This window comes from Haliotis rubra, unplaced genomic scaffold (assembly GCF_003918875.1).
Source record: "Haliotis rubra isolate DU_JTF1 unplaced genomic scaffold, ASM391887v1 Scf1191, whole genome shotgun sequence".
Lineage (NCBI taxonomy): Eukaryota > Metazoa > Mollusca > Gastropoda > Lepetellida > Haliotidae > Haliotis > Haliotis rubra.
The window spans coordinates 134,143-152,615 of record NW_025765105.1 but is presented as its reverse complement, the minus strand read 5'-3'; the positions used below and the strand labels follow the sequence as shown (position 1 = coordinate 152,615).

At 39.2% G+C, this 18,473-nt stretch overlaps 1 protein-coding gene across 1 annotated transcript in view; it reads right to left on the bottom strand.

Moving 5' to 3' along the window:
- The window catches only part of LOC124261166 (G-protein-signaling modulator 2-like), a 61,854-nt gene extending 43,611 nt beyond the window's left edge, over positions 1–18,243 (bottom strand). The window contains 2 exon segments of the mRNA XM_046695499.1: positions 12,018–12,309; positions 18,132–18,243. Coding sequence (XP_046551455.1) covers positions 12,018–12,023 — 6 coding nt within the window. The 5' untranslated portion in view covers positions 12,024–12,309; positions 18,132–18,243.
- Positions 18,244–18,473: the final 230 nt, after the last annotated feature.

Below are 18,473 nucleotides of genomic sequence, written 5' to 3'. Positions count from 1 at the left end.
TACAGCACTGTCATTATACACTGTACATGACAGCACTGTCATTATACATCATACAGTACAGTACTGTAATTATACACTGTACACGACAGCACTGTCATTATACACCTTACAGTACAGTACTGTCATTATACATTGTACAGTACAGTATGGTCATTATACACTGTACACTACAGCACTGTCATTATACACCTTAGAGTACAGTAGTCATTACACACTGTACACTACAGCACTGTCATTATACACCATACAGTACAGTACTGTTATTATACACCATACAGTACATTACTGCTATTATACACCATACAGTACAGTACTGTTATTATACACCATACACTACAGCACTGTCATTATACACTGTACAGTAGAGCACTGACATTATACACCATACAGTACAGTACTGTTATTATACACCATACAGTACAGTACTGTCATTATACACTGTACAGTACAGTACTGTGTCATTATACACTGTATACTACAGTACTGTCATTATACACTGTACACTACAGCACTGTCATTATACATTGTACAGTACAGTACTGTCATTATACACTGTACACTACAGCACTGACATTATACACCATACAGTACAGTATTGTTATTATACACCATACAGTACAGTACTGTCATTATACACCATACAGCACTGATAAGCCATACAGTACAGCACTGTTATTATACCCTGCATACTATGGCACTGTCATTATACACCATACAGTACAGTACTGTTATTGTACACCATACTGTACAGCATTGTTATTGTACACCATACAATACAATACTGTCATTATACACCTTACAGTACCGTACTGTCATTATACACCATACAGTACAGTACTGTTATTGTACACCTTACAGTACAGTACTGTTATTGCACACCTTACAGTACAGTACCGTCATTACACACCTTACAGTACAGTACTGTCATTATACACCTTACAGTACAGTACTGTCATTATACACCTTACAGTACAGTACAGTACAGTACTGTCATTATACACCTTACAGTACAGTACTGTCATTATACACCTTACAGTACAGTACTGTCATTATACACCTTACAGTACAGTACTGTCATTATACACCTTACAGTACAGTACTGTCATTATACACCTTACAGTACAGCACTGTCATTATACACCTTACAGTACATTATACACCTTACAGTACAGTCTGTCATTATACACCTTACAGTACAGTACTGTCATTATACACCTTACAGTACAGTACTGTCATTATACACCTTACAGTACAGTACTGTCATTATACACCTTACAGTACAGTTGCTGTCATTATACACCTTACAGTACAGTACTGTCATTATACACCTTACAGTACAGTACTGTCATTATACACCTTACAGTACAGTACTGTCATTATACACCTTACAGTACAGTACTGTCATTATACACCTTACAGTACAGTACTGTCATTATACACCTTACAGTACAGTTGCTGTCATTATACACCTTACAGTACAGTACTGTCATTATACACCTTACAGTACAGTACTGTCATTATACACCTTACAGTACAGTACTGTCATTATACACCTTACAGTACAGTACTGTCATTATACACCTTACAGTACAGTACTGTCATTATACACCTTACAGTACAGTACTGTCATTATACACCTTACAGTACAGTACTGTCATTATACACCTTACAGTACAGTACTGTCATTATACACCTTACAGTACAGTACTGTCATTATACACTTACAGTACAATACTGTCATTATACACCTTACAGTACAGTACTGTCATTACACACCTTACAGTACAGTACTGTCATTATACACCTTACAGTACAGTACTGTCATTATACACCTTACAGTACAGTACTGTCATTATACACCTTACAATACAGTACAACACTGTCATTATACACCTTACAGTACAGTACTGTCATTATACACCTTACAGTACAGCACTGTCATTATACACCTTACAGTACAGAACTGTTATTATACACCTTACAGTACTATACTGTCATTATACACCTTACAGTACAGTATTGTCATTATACACTGTACAGTACAGTACTATCATTATACACCTTACAGTACGGTATTGTCATTATACACCTTACAGTACAGTACTGTCATACACTGTACAGTACTGTCATTATACAGCGTACTGTACAGCACTGTCATTATACACCTTACAGTACAGTACTGTCATTATACACCTTACAGTACAGTACTGTCATTATACACTGTACAGTACAGTACTGTCATTATACACCATACTGTACAACACTGTCATTATACACCTTACAGTACAGTACTGTCATTATACACCATACTGTACAACACTGACATTATACACCTTACAGTACAGTACTGTCATTATACACCTTACAGTACAGCACTGTCATTATACACCTTACAGTACAGTACGGTCATTATACGCAGTACTGTACAGCACTGACATTACACACTTATATAATAAAATACATAGAGAATACTACACGAGATCTCATTACATACGAATTATACGAAATGAGCGTCCTTCCAATGGTATCTGACCAAGCGAAAGCAAGGTCAGAAACCATAGGAAGGTCATGAGTTTTGTATAATTCGTATGTAATGAGACCGAGTGTGGTATTTTATTTATTACCCACATCTTTCATGCATTAAATTGACAAAACAGCATATTTTTCTTATTATTATGGTTTGAAACCGAAACCGGTTTAATAAAGAGGTTGCGGAAGAATTTTGTTCTGTAGTTCACTTTTGCATGACGTCACACTGTATTGACGTCACTACGCTATTCTCATCTGCTCCTTGGTAACCGACGTCACGATGCGTCAGTTGTCATCGCCTCGTACAGCCTCCTACAGTAAACTACTCCGTAGCACCCCTTTCTTTGGTTTGCAGTTGCTTCACTCGGCTAACATCACTGGTAGAAACATTACGTTTATGTTTTTCGACAGATATATCTCAGTTCAACTCTCAATTAAACATCGATACGGCAACGTTCGCAATGTTTACATTCCCACAATGCATATAAGTTATAGAATGAATGAATTCACAAGTTTGTTATGAATGAACAAGTAGTTCCGTCACGACGTGACCTAATTGAGAGATCATCGGTTATCGAATCAAATCGTTAGAATCACAGGTCACGTCGTTACGACACAGGTCAACGCGATACAACAATTGTGTGAGGTACAAGATTAGTATGCTACTACCCATACGTTGACCACATGGATAATAAAGTACTGTTATTATACACCAAACAATACAGTACTGTTATACACCATACAGTACAGCACAGTCATTATACACTTAGTACAACACTGTCATTATACTGTACAACACTGTCATTACACTCCATACAGTACAGCACTGTCATTATACACTATACTGTAAAGTACTGTCATAATACACCATTCTGTACAGCACTGTCATTATACACTATACTGTAAAGTACTGTCATAATACACCATACAGTACAGCACTGTCATAATACACTATACTGTAAAGTACTGTCATAATACACCATTCTGTACAGCACTGTCATAATACACCATACTGTAAAGCACTGTCATAATACACCATATTGTACAGCACTGTCATTACACACTATACTGTAAAGTACTGTCATAATACACCATTCTGTACAGCACTGTCATAATACACCATACTGTAAAGTACTGTCATAATACACCATACTGTAAAGTACTGTCATAATACACCATACTGTAAAGCACTGTCATAATACACCATATTGTACAGCACTGTCATAATACACCATACTGTACAGTACTGTCATTTATATACACTATGACATACAGCACGGTCATTGTACACAATGGTGCACAATGTTATACACCATTACTGTTCAGTGCTGTTGTTATACATTATATTGTACAGCACTGTCATCACACACCATACTGTACAGTACTGTCATAATACACTATGACGTACATCATGGTCATTACACACAATGGTGCACAATGTTATACACCATTACTGTTCAGTGCTGTTGTTATACATTATATTGTACAGCACTGTCATCACACACCATACTGTACAGTACTGTCATAATACACTATGACGTACATCATGGTCATTACACACAATGGTGCACAATGTTATACACCATTACTGTTCAGTGCTGTTGTTATACACTATATTGTACAGCACAGTCATCAAACACCATACTGTACAGTACTGTCATAATACACTATGACGTACATCATGGTCATTACACACAATGGTGCACAATGTTATACACCATTACTGTTCAGTGCTGTTGTTATACACTATATTGTACAGCACTGTCATCACACACCATACTGTACAGTACTGTCATAATACACTATGACGTACATCATGGTCATTACACACAATGGTGCACAATGTTATACACCATTACTGTTCAGTGCTGTTGTTATACACTATATTGTACAGCACTGTCATCACACACCATACTGTACAGTACTGTCATAATACACTATGACGTACATCATGGTCATTACACACAATGGTGCACAATGTTATACACCATTACTGTTCAGTGCTGTTGTTATACACTATATTGTACAGCACTGTCATCACACACCATACTGTACAGTACTGTCCTTTATATACACTATGACGTACCGCACGGTCATTACACACAAGGATGCACAATGTTATACACCATACTGTACAGCACTGTCACAATACACCATACTGTAATGTACTATTATATACCATATTGTGTAACACTGTTGTAGTACACTACATTGTACATATTCCCTCACCTTTTTCATTTATATTTTCATTTTTACGTAATTGGAAAATTATCTTCACTCAGAGTTTATTACTCAAAATGGAACCACCTCCGGTGGTACATGAGTACATAAAATGGAATGCAGGATATACAAAGTATGCAAGAAGGTGACAGGGAATATACGCAATGATTACTGAAAACTAGAACATATTTGACAATTTTAGATAGGCGTTTGATTGTTGAAATTTTAGTACTTGACATCAATATTTTATATGTAGAGAGATTAGGGAAGGAACAAGCACTATTTTCTAGGTGAGTGATGTGTTGTTGGCTAGAATATGAACATCTAAAGATATAATGGAATTCATCCCCAGTTAACTGCAAGTTACAAAGGTTACATACTCTTTCATTTCTTGCACTTTGTCCATCTCCCACTTTCTATTGGCAATTTATGGTTAGATGTTTTAAAATATAGAATAGCTTTCCATATATTTTCTGATAGCAGTAAGTATTTGTCGAGTGAAGGAGAGTTTTTAAAAATCTTATTATAATATTGTCCTTTTGATGAATTATTTATTTCACTGGTCCACGATTGTAAAAACTGGTCTTTCAGGATTGATTCAGATTTTGATATGATCCAGGATTGAGTATAATGAAAGGGGTTTACAAATACAATCCGGTAAGCCGCATTTACAAAATATATGTTTCATGATTTAGCCAGGGAGTATCATCCATGATATAATCTAAGATGAAAGCTGCTATTTTGATGTTTGGATGGGAAAATTTCAATATGCACCAATAAGTGATTAATCGTTTAGAGATTTGGAGTTGAATTCTGAGGTTGTCTTCCAAGTTCTCCATAAACCATAAAGTTCGGGGTGTTATTTCTTAGACCGGTAGCTAATTTAAGGAATTTAAGACAACATGTTCAATGACATCGCAATTTTCGAATCCCCATATTTCACATCCATACAGTAAGACTGGTAAAACCAGTGAATCAAATGCAGAGAGTATGGTATCTAACGGTAACTTTATATTTTTGCTCGTTTTAGCAGTGATATAGATGCTTTCATGCCGAGTTCTGCAATGTGTTTAATGGTAAAGTTCAAACGCCCATATCTATGTAATAATATTCCTAAATATTTATATGTATCGGTAATCTCTATTGTCTGATCATTGAGATAAAAGTGTTTTTTGTAATTATCTGCAGGTCCAGAACTAAAAATCACTATCTTAGTTTTATCAGTATTGACGTTAAGTTTCCATGTTGTACAATACGTAGCAAAGTTATTGAGAGCATTTTGTAAATCATCATGTGAGTCTGCAAGGAGGACTGTATCATCAGCATATAGAAAAACAAGTAGTTTGAGATATAGCGCTATATTTCCAGTGTTAGAATGAAGTTGTATTCCACTACACGATTCGTTTTCTAAATACAACTAAGGAATATTGAAAAAAGTAGAGGGGACAAATTTTCCCCTTGCCTGACACCAGACAAACATGAGAAGAAAGGGGATTTATCGTTATGGACCATTACACATGATTTGATATCGTTATATAAATTTTGAATCAAGATTAGTAATTTTCCCTTCACACCAATATGTCTTAATTTATACCAAAGGCCAAAGATTTCTTGAATAATATGTATGGTCGGCTATTTCCCAATAACAGTGGCTTTCCGCTTATGGCAATACTTCCATTTTAGCCGGTTTGTTTTATGGCAGGTATCATTCGAAAGCTCTGAACATCAATATTGGTTTCTGATGACGCTTTTTCGCCACAGTCAGCTATAAGGATCGTGACTCGTCAAAATCATGCACATGACCTAAGGTAGCCAATCATATTACAGCAATGCAAACCATCCTCGTAAAAGAAAACTTTTGTATTTAGACGAAAGTCTTGGCTAAAATCACGCTATTCTGAACGTGTTAAGTAAAACATCACCACCTATACATATATTATGGAACTTAGTGGATGTATCATGCTAGGTTATGACCTGTGACAAGAAAGCTTTATGCATATATATTTTAGCATTAAACATTGTGTCCGGGCGTGAAGTTCGAGGTGACGAGATATCAATTGACTTGCATTACATGATCGCACAAAAAAGATGGAAATAGTAACTTGTAATGTATGTTTGACAACTTTCATAAGTACTATTGCTGATTTTATTCATTAGTTTATTCGATTTGTTTAATTATCTCCTCGAAACATCATTGTTCATTGACAACTTTGATGTGGACCCATTGCCACAGCATATGTGCCCGAAAATCGGTCTTTTTTCCCCAAAACTGCAAAAAATAGTGCATAATTCTAATTCTGTCAATAATATATGATCATTTGAACGTAACAAGTGTTTTCATACATTCTGAAAAGTGATAAATTTAATAAATGAATCATATGTCAGGTATGTTCCTAAAATTATGCATAATTTTGGTGCAACTACTGCCTTGCCGGTTTACAGTGTCTGGGGCCTGTGGTGTGGAATGGGTTAAACACTGATAAAATCTCAATGTAAAACAGACAGTGATGCTGAAATTAACGTATGAAATTCAATTACTTGCCCTCGGGCATGTTGAAATGATTAGTTTAGTTGCCCAACATGGAAAGTTTACCATACCCGGGCGTCGGGCAATCATATTTTTGAATCCCTGCAGTCACTTCAAAAATGAGAATTTGATTTTTAAATGAAACTTCCCAGAAGAAAGAAAAGCAAGATTTATTATGCATTCCACTTCTAAATACCCTTCAAAGATTCCCAGAAGAAACAGGCCATGTTAAGAACTGCTACATCCCATGATTGAGGGTGACACAGATCATTATAAGCATTCCCTACTACTATCATCAAGTTCTACATACTATCAAATGGTAAAACACAATGAAAGAATCCATACCTGTGAAACATGAATTTGAGATTTCTGCTATCGGAAGGACAACATGTATGTTTTTGGGCCTTTATACATAGAAAAATAGACTTGTAACATATGTTATATTTGGGATTACACTTTCTTAGTAAAGTACAGATTCTAGTACTCTTTGGGTTGAGTCCCATCCGGGATTCGAACCCACACCCTCACAGTCAGGCACCTAATTGCCAGCACACAAAGTCAGACGCCTAGACCGCTCAGCCACCGCGGCTTCCACAAAAAATGGAAGTCGAACAACTGGTAGTCTAGACTGCGGACTTTGTGTACCCCTCTGATAAGTGTTAACATTAGCATGGCTCCCATGGCCGAAAGCTATGAAATACACAATGCCATTTTAGAAAGTGGTCAAATGTAACATATGTTATATTTGGGATTATACTTTCTTAGTATCCCAAATATAACATATGTTACATTTGACCACTAAAAAATGGCATTGTGTATTCTTATAGCTTTCATATGGGAGCATATGTTACTTAACACTTTCAGTTAGTGTTGGGAATTGGTTGAAATCACAATTGATGATTGGTTCAATACCATCATCGAAAAAAAATTGGTTAGCCGCCATTTTTAGATTTTCCTATTCAGGTTGTAGTTGCAGATAAGTATAAAGAAAACATATTTGGTTCTCTGTTGTTTTTGAGAAACTGCACAAATTACAATTGCAGATTTCACATCCAGTGTAAAATGATTCAGTTCCAGTAATATTCAGTCATGACTTTTCAGAAAGTGAAGTGAGTTTGCTTAGAAATAAACACGTTTTCAGGCCCTGACAACGCCCTAGATATGTTCCATCATCAAGTATTTCAAACTCTATTACAGCGGTTCCAAAATCGCTTGTGTTCATTATGAGAAAATGTGATCGGGCTTGGTCATTTGGCCATCTGCGAAATCTTCGATTATTTCAATTAATCGGACCACCACTACTTTCAGTACAGTGCCACATGGAAGTGAGGGTGTAAAATGAAACATCATATTTTTAGTTTAAAAGCCAATCAGATCACTATCTCTTTTAAGGTTGGGTGGGGTACAACAAGGTCATCAATGGCGAGTGGGCATGACACAATTCTTTTTGCAATAAATAAATGTACGTAAGCTCATTATCAGAGCTCCAGATAAGCTTTTGGTCATGTGGGTACAATACCCATACTTTTTAAACTAAAAGGGGATTTCCAATTTCAAGTGGGTATCAATACTTTTTAATCCCACATTATTTTTTAAATCCAGGTATTCATTTCAAATAACAAGTTTCAGTGCGACATTTTTTTATCCAATAATAGCGATAAGTCAAAATCCTCCAGGTTAAAGATGAATAACAAATAATGCTAATTATAGCTAATAGCTAATACAGCTTTATCCACTTGTGCTGTAAGAAATAATATGTGCCTTTGTCTACATCTGTTTTGGTGCCGCGAATAGCTAATGTTACAAGTTCGTTTAAGAAAAACTGTCATTTGAATCTGATTGGGAAACACAGCACTTGCCCATTAATTCATCTAGCAGTCCTCTAATTGTTTTCTGTTTGTAGCGTAAAAAAACTAGATATTTTACTTTGAGTGTGTTTAAGCTTTCGACCACTCTTGCTCGCCATTATCAATTGTTTACAGGACATATCAAAAGAAAACAGCAATTTGATTGGTCGGTATTTACAGATGGGCTAATCAGTGAATGGTTAACAAATCAAGACTGATATTCTACCTGTTTGTGCATCCTAATTACGTTAGAATTATTCAAGTTTCGTTTAATCGTGAATATTTAAGAGATGGATAAACTTTAAGTTTGATTGGCTTGAATTGATATGATACGCAACATGATTTTTATGTATTGGGTAAACACACATTGTTAGTTTGACACAGCGTACACGTAAATATTTAGTGCTTTTTCATACGCTAGCATTTATTTTTCTTGCGTACCGGTATTTCAACTTTTCTACAGTGCAGTATACGCAAATACGCACCTTATCTGGAGCTCTGTCATTATGGCAATTAGGTGAAATCGCCTCTGATACAGGGCGAATAGCACAACAGATTTTCCGAGCTTCTGAGGCCCTGAGCTCCCAAAGTATGGCTTCGCTTTTTGTGATCTGTGGACACTATGCATTAAACGTCGACTACCACACAAGATGTATTAAATACTGGTGCAAGATGCTACAGCTACCGTCAAACAGACACCTGCAACAGGTTAATACCATGATGTTTAAAGTGGACTTAAGCAACAGATGAACATGGGCCAGTCAAACTTCTTTTTCAGTACAGTTTTGGATTCGTTTGGATGTCACAAGAAGTCAGCAATATTCCGAACTTCATAACTACATTTAAACAAAGGATTAAAGAATGTTATCAACAAGAGTGGATAGAGGCAGTATCAACATCAAGAAAGAGGACCTATTACAAAGCCATTAAGTTCGTTCTAAATACAGAAGTTTATCTATCAACTATCAAGAAAAAGGAATTGAGAAGATTATTGTTTCTATTACATTCATCCGAATTACAGCTAAGAGACAACACTGGAAGATGGTTAGGGTTGCTGCTAGAGATTTATATCATGGCCTAAGTGGCCAGACGATATATCCCAATACTAGTTTTTAGTCTGTTTGCAGTGAAAACGTACCGCTGAATTTCACTTTAAACAAAAAAATAAATCAAATAAAGTGAAATTAAGATTGCAATTCCTCATACCTTGCCAATTAAACATTTAAATCTCAGAGTTTTGTTCAACTTAGGATAAAGTTGTTTAACAAACAATTATTGTTATAGTTTCAAATCTCTATTATTGGTTTGTATTACAAGGGGGGTACGCACAGTAGTTGGAACAGTGAAATAAATGCGTGCGTGATGAGCGTTAACTTAGACTACTGTAGGAACCAACCCTTCTTGTTCTCGGAGTTCCATTTAATGTGCATTCGCAATCTTAATTTCACTTTATTTGATTTACTTCTTTGTTTAAAGTGAAATTCATCGGTACGTTTTCACTGCAAACAGACTATAATGAGACGATATATCATGAAAGTATTGGCAAGGAACCTACGAGACAATTATCATCATGATACAATGGTGGCGATTCTATACTTATCCCGATACTTTACAATTTCAATAACAGAGCAGATATGATAAGTGAAATGACTGAAACTTCATTTGTTATACAGCAGAAACAGTACATTCACACACACTTAAAAAGCTGTTGATCTAATAAATTTTCAGCATTTTAGGCTTAAGAAAGTACAGTCACACATATTCAGTATACCTTGATCTAATAAAGTAAATTTGAAACTGAAGTTTCCCCTTGGGAAGTTGTGTTTCTACACCAATGCTTTCACAAACAATTCAATGCAATTTATCTTTTGTTGATAATGCAGCAACAGAGTGGAACAATCTTCCCTCACATCTTACAGTTTCTTCAAATCTCACTTCAAGACCTATTAATTTCAAACTGCCTTTCAAGACTGACTTTTTATCTCAGCTACTTTGTGCACTTAGAGCATGCATTGAGAATAGATTCATGTGAGTTATAAATTGACCAAAATGCACAGTTAAGCTGGCTAGGCACAGATACCCTGTCCGCATCTATATGCAGCGTAGACAAATAATTGGACTTCTTCCAGGAAGCATTGTCTATTCAAACTCACCAACAACTTTCTGGAGAATATGGAGGCCCCAAAACTAGTAGCATTCTACATGACCCAGAACCCAGTGTCACTGACATCATGCCTCAGTGCAATACTTCATAACGTTGTAACAGACAGTGTACAGTGTCGGACATACCTTTCAGTGATACAGTGTCACAGACATACTGCCACCTTTCACTAACATAGAGACAGTTTCACAGATACTATTATATAATATATGACAGTGTCACAGACACATCATAACAGTGTCACACAAACATCATGACAGTGTCACACAAACATCATGACAGTGTCACACAAACATCATGTCAGACACAGTGTCACACATGAACATCATGACAGTGTCACACAAACATCATGACATGTCAGACACATGACAGTGTCACATGTCACAGACACACACATGTCACAACAAACATCATGACAGTGACATTGTCAGACACATGACGGTGTAACAGACACATGATGGTATCACAGACACATCATGACAGTGTCACATACACATCATGACAGTGTCACAGGAACATCATGACTGTCAGACACATAACAGTGTCACAGACACATCATGACAGTGTCACAGACACATCATGACAGTGTCACAGCAACATGACAGTGTCACAGACACATCACGACAGTGTCACAGACACATCATGACAGTGTCACAGAAACATCATGACAATGTCAGACATAATCAACATGTTACAGCAAGTATCAGTGTGAAGACAATTCCAAGTTTCTGACCTGCATTTCGTAAGTCTTTCCGTCCTCCTCTCTATTGCACTTCTTGTCAAGGTGAAGGTTATGAATGAGCCAATGTGAAGGTCTGTGGCAGTTAGAAGGTGGAGTTCACCAACCTCATAAAGGAAAAGGTCAATGACATCGTGAAGTTAAAGTTTATGAAAGGCTACAGGTCAAAGTGTTTTGCAGCCTGATAATGGTGACAGCAACATGAAGGTGAAGGCCAGTGGCACTATGTAGGTGAAGGCCAGTGGCAGCATGTAGGTGGCACCATCAAGTCCAAGGAGTCAAGTCACTGCAACAGACAAATCAGAGATCACCATGACAACAGGAGTACCAGCAGTTAGGCATTTATAATCTGAACTCACACATGTAAAAACACTGCCACAGCACATCAGTGTTTTCACATGTGTGTGTTGTGGCAGTGTTTTGACACGAGTGTGTTGTAGCAGTGTTTTACATGTGTGTCTGGTTGTACTGACTGTGTCTGGTGGTACTGAGCATGGGGGTATCTCGTTGTACTAGGTGTGGATGTGTCTGGTGGTACTGGGTATGGGTGTGTCTGGTGGTACTGGGTATGGGTGTGTCTGGTGGTACTGGGTATGGGTGTGTCTGGTGGTACTGGGTGTGGATGTGTCTGGTTGTACTGGGTGTGGGTGTGTCTGGTGGTACTGGGTGTGGATGTGTCTGGTCATACTGGGTGTGGGTGTGTCTGGTTGTAATGGGTGTGGGTGTGTCTGGTCGTACTGGGTGTGGGTGTGTCTGGTCGTACTGGGTGTGGATGTGTCTGGTGGTACTGACTGAGTCTGGTGGTCCTGGACATGGATGTGTCTGGTGGTAATGGGTGTGGATGTGTCTGGTGGTACTGGGTGTGGATGTGTCTGGTGGTACTGGATGTCGGCGTGTCTGGTGGTACTGGATGTCGGCGTGTCTGGTGGTACTGGGTGTGAGTGTGTCTGGTGGTACTGGGTGTGGATGTGTCTGGTGGTACTGGGTGTGGATGTGTCGGGTGGTACTGGGTGTGGGTGTGTCTGGTGGTACCGGGTGTGGGTGTACCTGGTGGTACTGGGTGTAGGTGTGTCTGGTTCTACTGGGTGTGGGTGTGTCTTGTAGTACTAGGTGTGGATGTGTCTGGTTGTACTGAGTGTGGGTGTGTCCGGTGGTACTGGGTGTGGATGTGTCTGGTGGTACTGACTGTGTCCAGTGGTACTGGGTGTGGATGTGTCGGGTGGTACTGGGTGTGGATGTGTCTGGTGGTACTGACTGTGGGTGTGTCTGGTGGTACTGAGTGTGGGTGTGTCTGGTGGTACTGAAATTGGGTGTGTCTGGTGGAACTGGGTGTGGGTGTGTCTGGTGGTACTGGGTGTGGGTGTGTCTTGTGGTACTGAAATTGGGTGTACCTGGTGGTACTGGGTGTGGGTGTGTCTGGTGGTACTGGGTGTGGGTGTGTCTGGTGGTACTGGGTGTGGGTGTGTCTGGTGGTACTGGGTGTGGGTGTGTCTGGTGGTACTGGGTGTGGGTGTGTCTGGTGGTACTGACTGTGGGTGTGTCTGGTGGTACTGGGTGTGGGTGTGTCTGATGGTACTGGTTGTGGGTGTGTCTGGTGGTACTGGATGTGGATGTGTCTGGTGGTACTGGGTGTGGGTGTGTCTGGTGGTGCTGGTGGGTGTGTCTGGTGGTACTGATGTGGATGTGTCTGGTGGTACTGGGTGTGGGTGTGTGTGGTACTGGTGTGGGTACTGGTGGTACTGTGTGTGGGTGTGTGTCTGGTGGTACTGGGTGTGGGTGTGTCTGGTGGTACTGGGTGTGGATGTGTCTGGTGGTACTGGGTGTGGGTGTGTCTGGTGGTACTGAGTGTGGGTGTGTCTGGTGGTACTGGGTGTGGGTATGTCTGATGGTACTGGGTGTGGGTGTGTCTGGTGGTACTGGATGTGGATGTGTCTGGTGGTACTGGGTGTGGGTGTGTCTGGTGGTGCTGGATGTGGATGTGTCTGGTGGTGCTGGATGTGGATGTGTCTGGTGGTACTGGGTGTGGGTGTGTCTGGTGGTACTGGATGGTGATGTGTGTGGTGGTACTGACTGTGGGTGTGTCTGGTGGTACTGGATGTGGATGTGTCTGGTGGTACTGAAATTGGGTGTACCTGGTGGTACTGAGTGTGGGTGTACCTGGTGGTACTGACTGTGTCTGGTGGTACTGACTGTGTCTGGTGGTACTGAGTGTGGGTGTGTCTGGTGGTACTGGATTTGGATGTGTCTGGTGGTACTGGATGTGGGAGTTCCTGGTGGTACTGGGTGTGGATGTGTCTGATGGTACTGACTAGTGGTGGTCCGATAAATTGACATAATCGAAGATTGGTCGCAGTGACTAAACGACCAAGCAATCGAACATGTTTTCTCGTAATCGAACACAACCAAAGTTGGAAAACTTGTTTGCATTAACAATATTTTTCACAAGGCTGGTTTTGTCTGTGTCATGAAATTTACATTTCATAAGCACTATAAGCTTGTTCCAAGTCATGATTGAATGTATCTTAAAAAATCCAGGAAATATGTGTTTCTAACATACTAATCATCATTTAAATATGCAAAATTTGCAAATGGACTTTAAGCAATTTGCAAAAAAACCAAATTACTACATGTTTTTTCTTTCTTTTTTTTTTGTGCATTAACAAAAACAACGGGAACATTTAATAAATGACGCTAACCAATTACTATCGATGATTGATCGGTTGTAATGGACCAATCATCAATTATTAGATTTTAACCAATTGCCAACACTAGTACTGACTGTCTGGTGGTACTGAGTGTGGGTGTGTCCGGTGGTACTCAGGTGTGGATGTGTCTGGTGGTACTGGGTGTGGGTGTGTCTGGTGGTACTGATTGTGGGTGTACCTGGTGGTACTGATTGTGTCTGGTGGTACTGGGTGTAGGTGTACCTGGTGGTACTGATTGTGTCTGGTGGTACTGGGTGTAGGTGTACCTGGTGGTACTGATTGTGTCTGTGTCTGGTAGTACTACGTGTGAATGTGTCTGGTGGTACTTGGTGTAGGTGTACCTGGTGGTACTGTTTGTGTCTGGTGGTACTAGGTGTGGGTGTGTCTGGTGGTACTGGATGTGGGTGTGTCTGGTGGTACTGGATGTGGATGTGTCTGGTGGTACTGGATGTGGATGTGTCTATTTGTACTGAGTGCTGGTGTACCTGGTGGTACTGACTGTGTCTGGTGGTACTGAGTGTGGGTGTGTCCGGTGGTACTGGGTGTGGATGTGTCTGATGGTACTGGGTGTGGGTGTGTCTGGTGGTACTGGATGTGGATGTGTCTGGTGGTACTGGGTGTGTCTGGTGGTACTGAGTGTGGGTGTGTCTGGTGGTACTGAGTGTGGGTGTACCTGGTGGTACTGAGTATGCACGTGGGTGTACCTGGTGGTACTGACTGTGTCTGGTGGTACTGGGTGTGGATGTGTCTAGTTGTACTGGGTGTGGCTCCGAGTGTGGGTGTGTCTGGTGGTACTGTGTCTGGTGGTGGTGAATGTGATCGTTTCCCACTGTTTCTAGAAACCACAGCTAAAAGTCATCAAATAATGGTTAAAGCTCATGGATATGCCTATATATAATATAATTAACTAATTATATGCAAGAACATGATATTGAGTCTTGAGCCTATATCAAACATCCCAGGGGTTCCCAGCCAACTGACGGTTATATTGTTGAGTTTTTGTTACATGCACAGAGTTCAAAATGTATCCAGGGTATAAATTGCTTGCATCGTTATAGCCTTGCTGGGTAGGTAAAATCATTTCAAGCAGCCTATGGAGTACTGAGGAATAAAACTGATAATGTTTAGCCATCATTGTCCCAATGTGACACAAGCCATATAGCAGAGTGAGTGAGTGAGTGAGTGAGCTTAGTTTTACGCCACACTCAGCAATATTCCAGCGGTCTGTAAATAATCGAGCCTGGACCAGACAATCCAGTGATCAACAGCATGAACATCGATCTGCGCAATTGGGAACCGATGACATGTGTCAACCAAGTCAACCAAGTCGCCTCTTACACCATATATCAGATTGCTAGCTGGGTAGACAGAACCAGCTGAAGTAACTGAATGAAAGGAAGAATGACAATACATGTATATGGATGAACAATTTCTTCATTACAGTGAGAGTGCCGTTTCGGTGTAGGTTCTAACATAGTTATCAAGCAAGTGATGAACAGAATGAGAACAGACCAGCATTTATACAAGCCTGAGATGTCATCCTTCCTTATTGATCCAACTTCTATATGCCTCTCTAAGAAGATAACATACATACCAAATAATATATTTGGTAGTGGTGTTACGATTCATCGATAGTATCGATGTTTGCATCGGCAATATATCATGATATTTATATTACGAGGGTCCATGATCAATCGATATATCGCCACAAGGGACGATATAACCCAATAAAAATTAAATACTACTTAAAGTTGTAAGGAGTATTGCATTAGGAATAGGAAGGGAGTCTCTTTGAAATTCTTCTGAATTTTTAAAACAAATTGAACCTAATAGGAATTTGTTTGTGTCTGCTATCTTTGTTACATGAAGAAAGGAGTTAGTGTTTAAGTGAAAGAATGGGAACATTTTTCAAACTCTGTGAACTGTAGAATACTTGTCTTCAATTAATTGAAATATGTTTAGTTGTTTGACAAATAACATTAACAACTATGAACAATGTCTTAGCTTTGTTAAGAAAGAGAACAAACAGAGGATAAAATTTAGAATGCCTAATTAAGAGTTTTTTTCAGTGCTTCTGAATTCTGATATAAATTCCATTGAATTGTTTATGAAAGCATTGGTGCAGAAACACAACTTCCCAAGGGAGGCTTCATTTTCAAATTTATTTTATTAGAGTGAGTTTAGTTTTACGCCGCACTCAGCAATATTCCAGCTATATGGCGGCGGTCTGTAAATAATCGAGTCTGGACCAGACAATCCAGTGATCAACAGCATGAGCATCGATCTGCGCAATTGGGAACCGATGACATGTGTCAACCAAGTCAGCGAAACTGACCACCCGATCCCGTTAGTCGCCTCTTACGACAAGATAGTCGCCTTTTTATGGCAAGCACATGGGTTGCTGAAGACCTATTCTACCCCGGATCTTCACGGGTCTATATTTTATTAGAACAAAGTATACTTAAGCATTAAATGCTGAAACTTTATGAGATGAACAGCCTTTTAAGTGTGTGTGAATGTAAAACAAGTTCTGCTGTATAACAAATAAAGTTTCAGTCATTTTATGTATCATATATGTTGTTATTAGAAATTGTAAAGTATCGGGATACGTAACGTATCGCCACCGTGGTATCATGATGATAATAGTCTCGCAGGTTCCTTGCCAATACTTTCATGATATGCCATCTCGCCTCATTAACCTGGTATTCGGATATATCCTCTCGCCACTTTGGCCATGATACACAGCTCTAATATTTGGTGCCATTTTAGCCAAAGAGATCCAGCTGCCATTTTGTTGAATCAGTTTTGATGGCGTGTCATCATGTCTGCATACTGACAGCTATTATCCAGTGATGATCAGACTGGACTCATACATTGTGAGTGGTTTGGTACTGGATCACGTTGTACTACAAGGATTCGTAACATGCAGCAGTTTTCATTCTTTTTTTTTCAAGTACACATGTTGCATTTTGGGGCTAATTATCAGGACTAATTATCGCAATCTGTCTGATTTCTAGCTGTGTTCATTCTGATTTTCCGAAAGTTCGCTTCAGAAACGTTCTTTTAGTTGAATAGTGGTACTGAATCTTGTGATATACCACTGTTGCTGGTCGGAGCGCGATGTGCTGGAATACCACGAATCTGTGTAGACCAAGCTAAAATCAAGCCGATTGATGGACTATTAGGTATTTCATATCGGTTCGCTTGCGATAAGTAAGATAAGATGTTTGTGATAGTTATATGCATATAGAATAACGAATGTATGCCGGTAAGGATTTACAATTTAAAGTAACACGGACAATAATCATTTTTGACAGGTGAGATGCTAGACGCGTAAAACATTTTGCTGGAGATACGGTATATTTTGAGACACACCTTCTGGTATAAAATAATAGCAACTCACCATATTCTGCGATTCATTGTTCACTTTGTGCACAACCACAGATAATTATCAGCTGATTATTAAATTCACTTAGTAAACATTGACATGACTTATCCTTCGAGCGGAAGACCGTTTGTTGGAGTTGTACTATTACCCTCGCGCAATATTACACTGGTGGCCTCCAGTCCGAACTCCTGGCGTCCCGGTTAATTTTGAGCGAATATGACCCTACTTTACTTGTCTTTGTTCTAGAAGGAATAAACTGTTTCTATATCTCCCATTTGTCGTCACAAGCATATTGTAACCTGCAATATAGTGACGTCATTAACAATACATGGGGTTATTATGAACTGTTCTCACAAA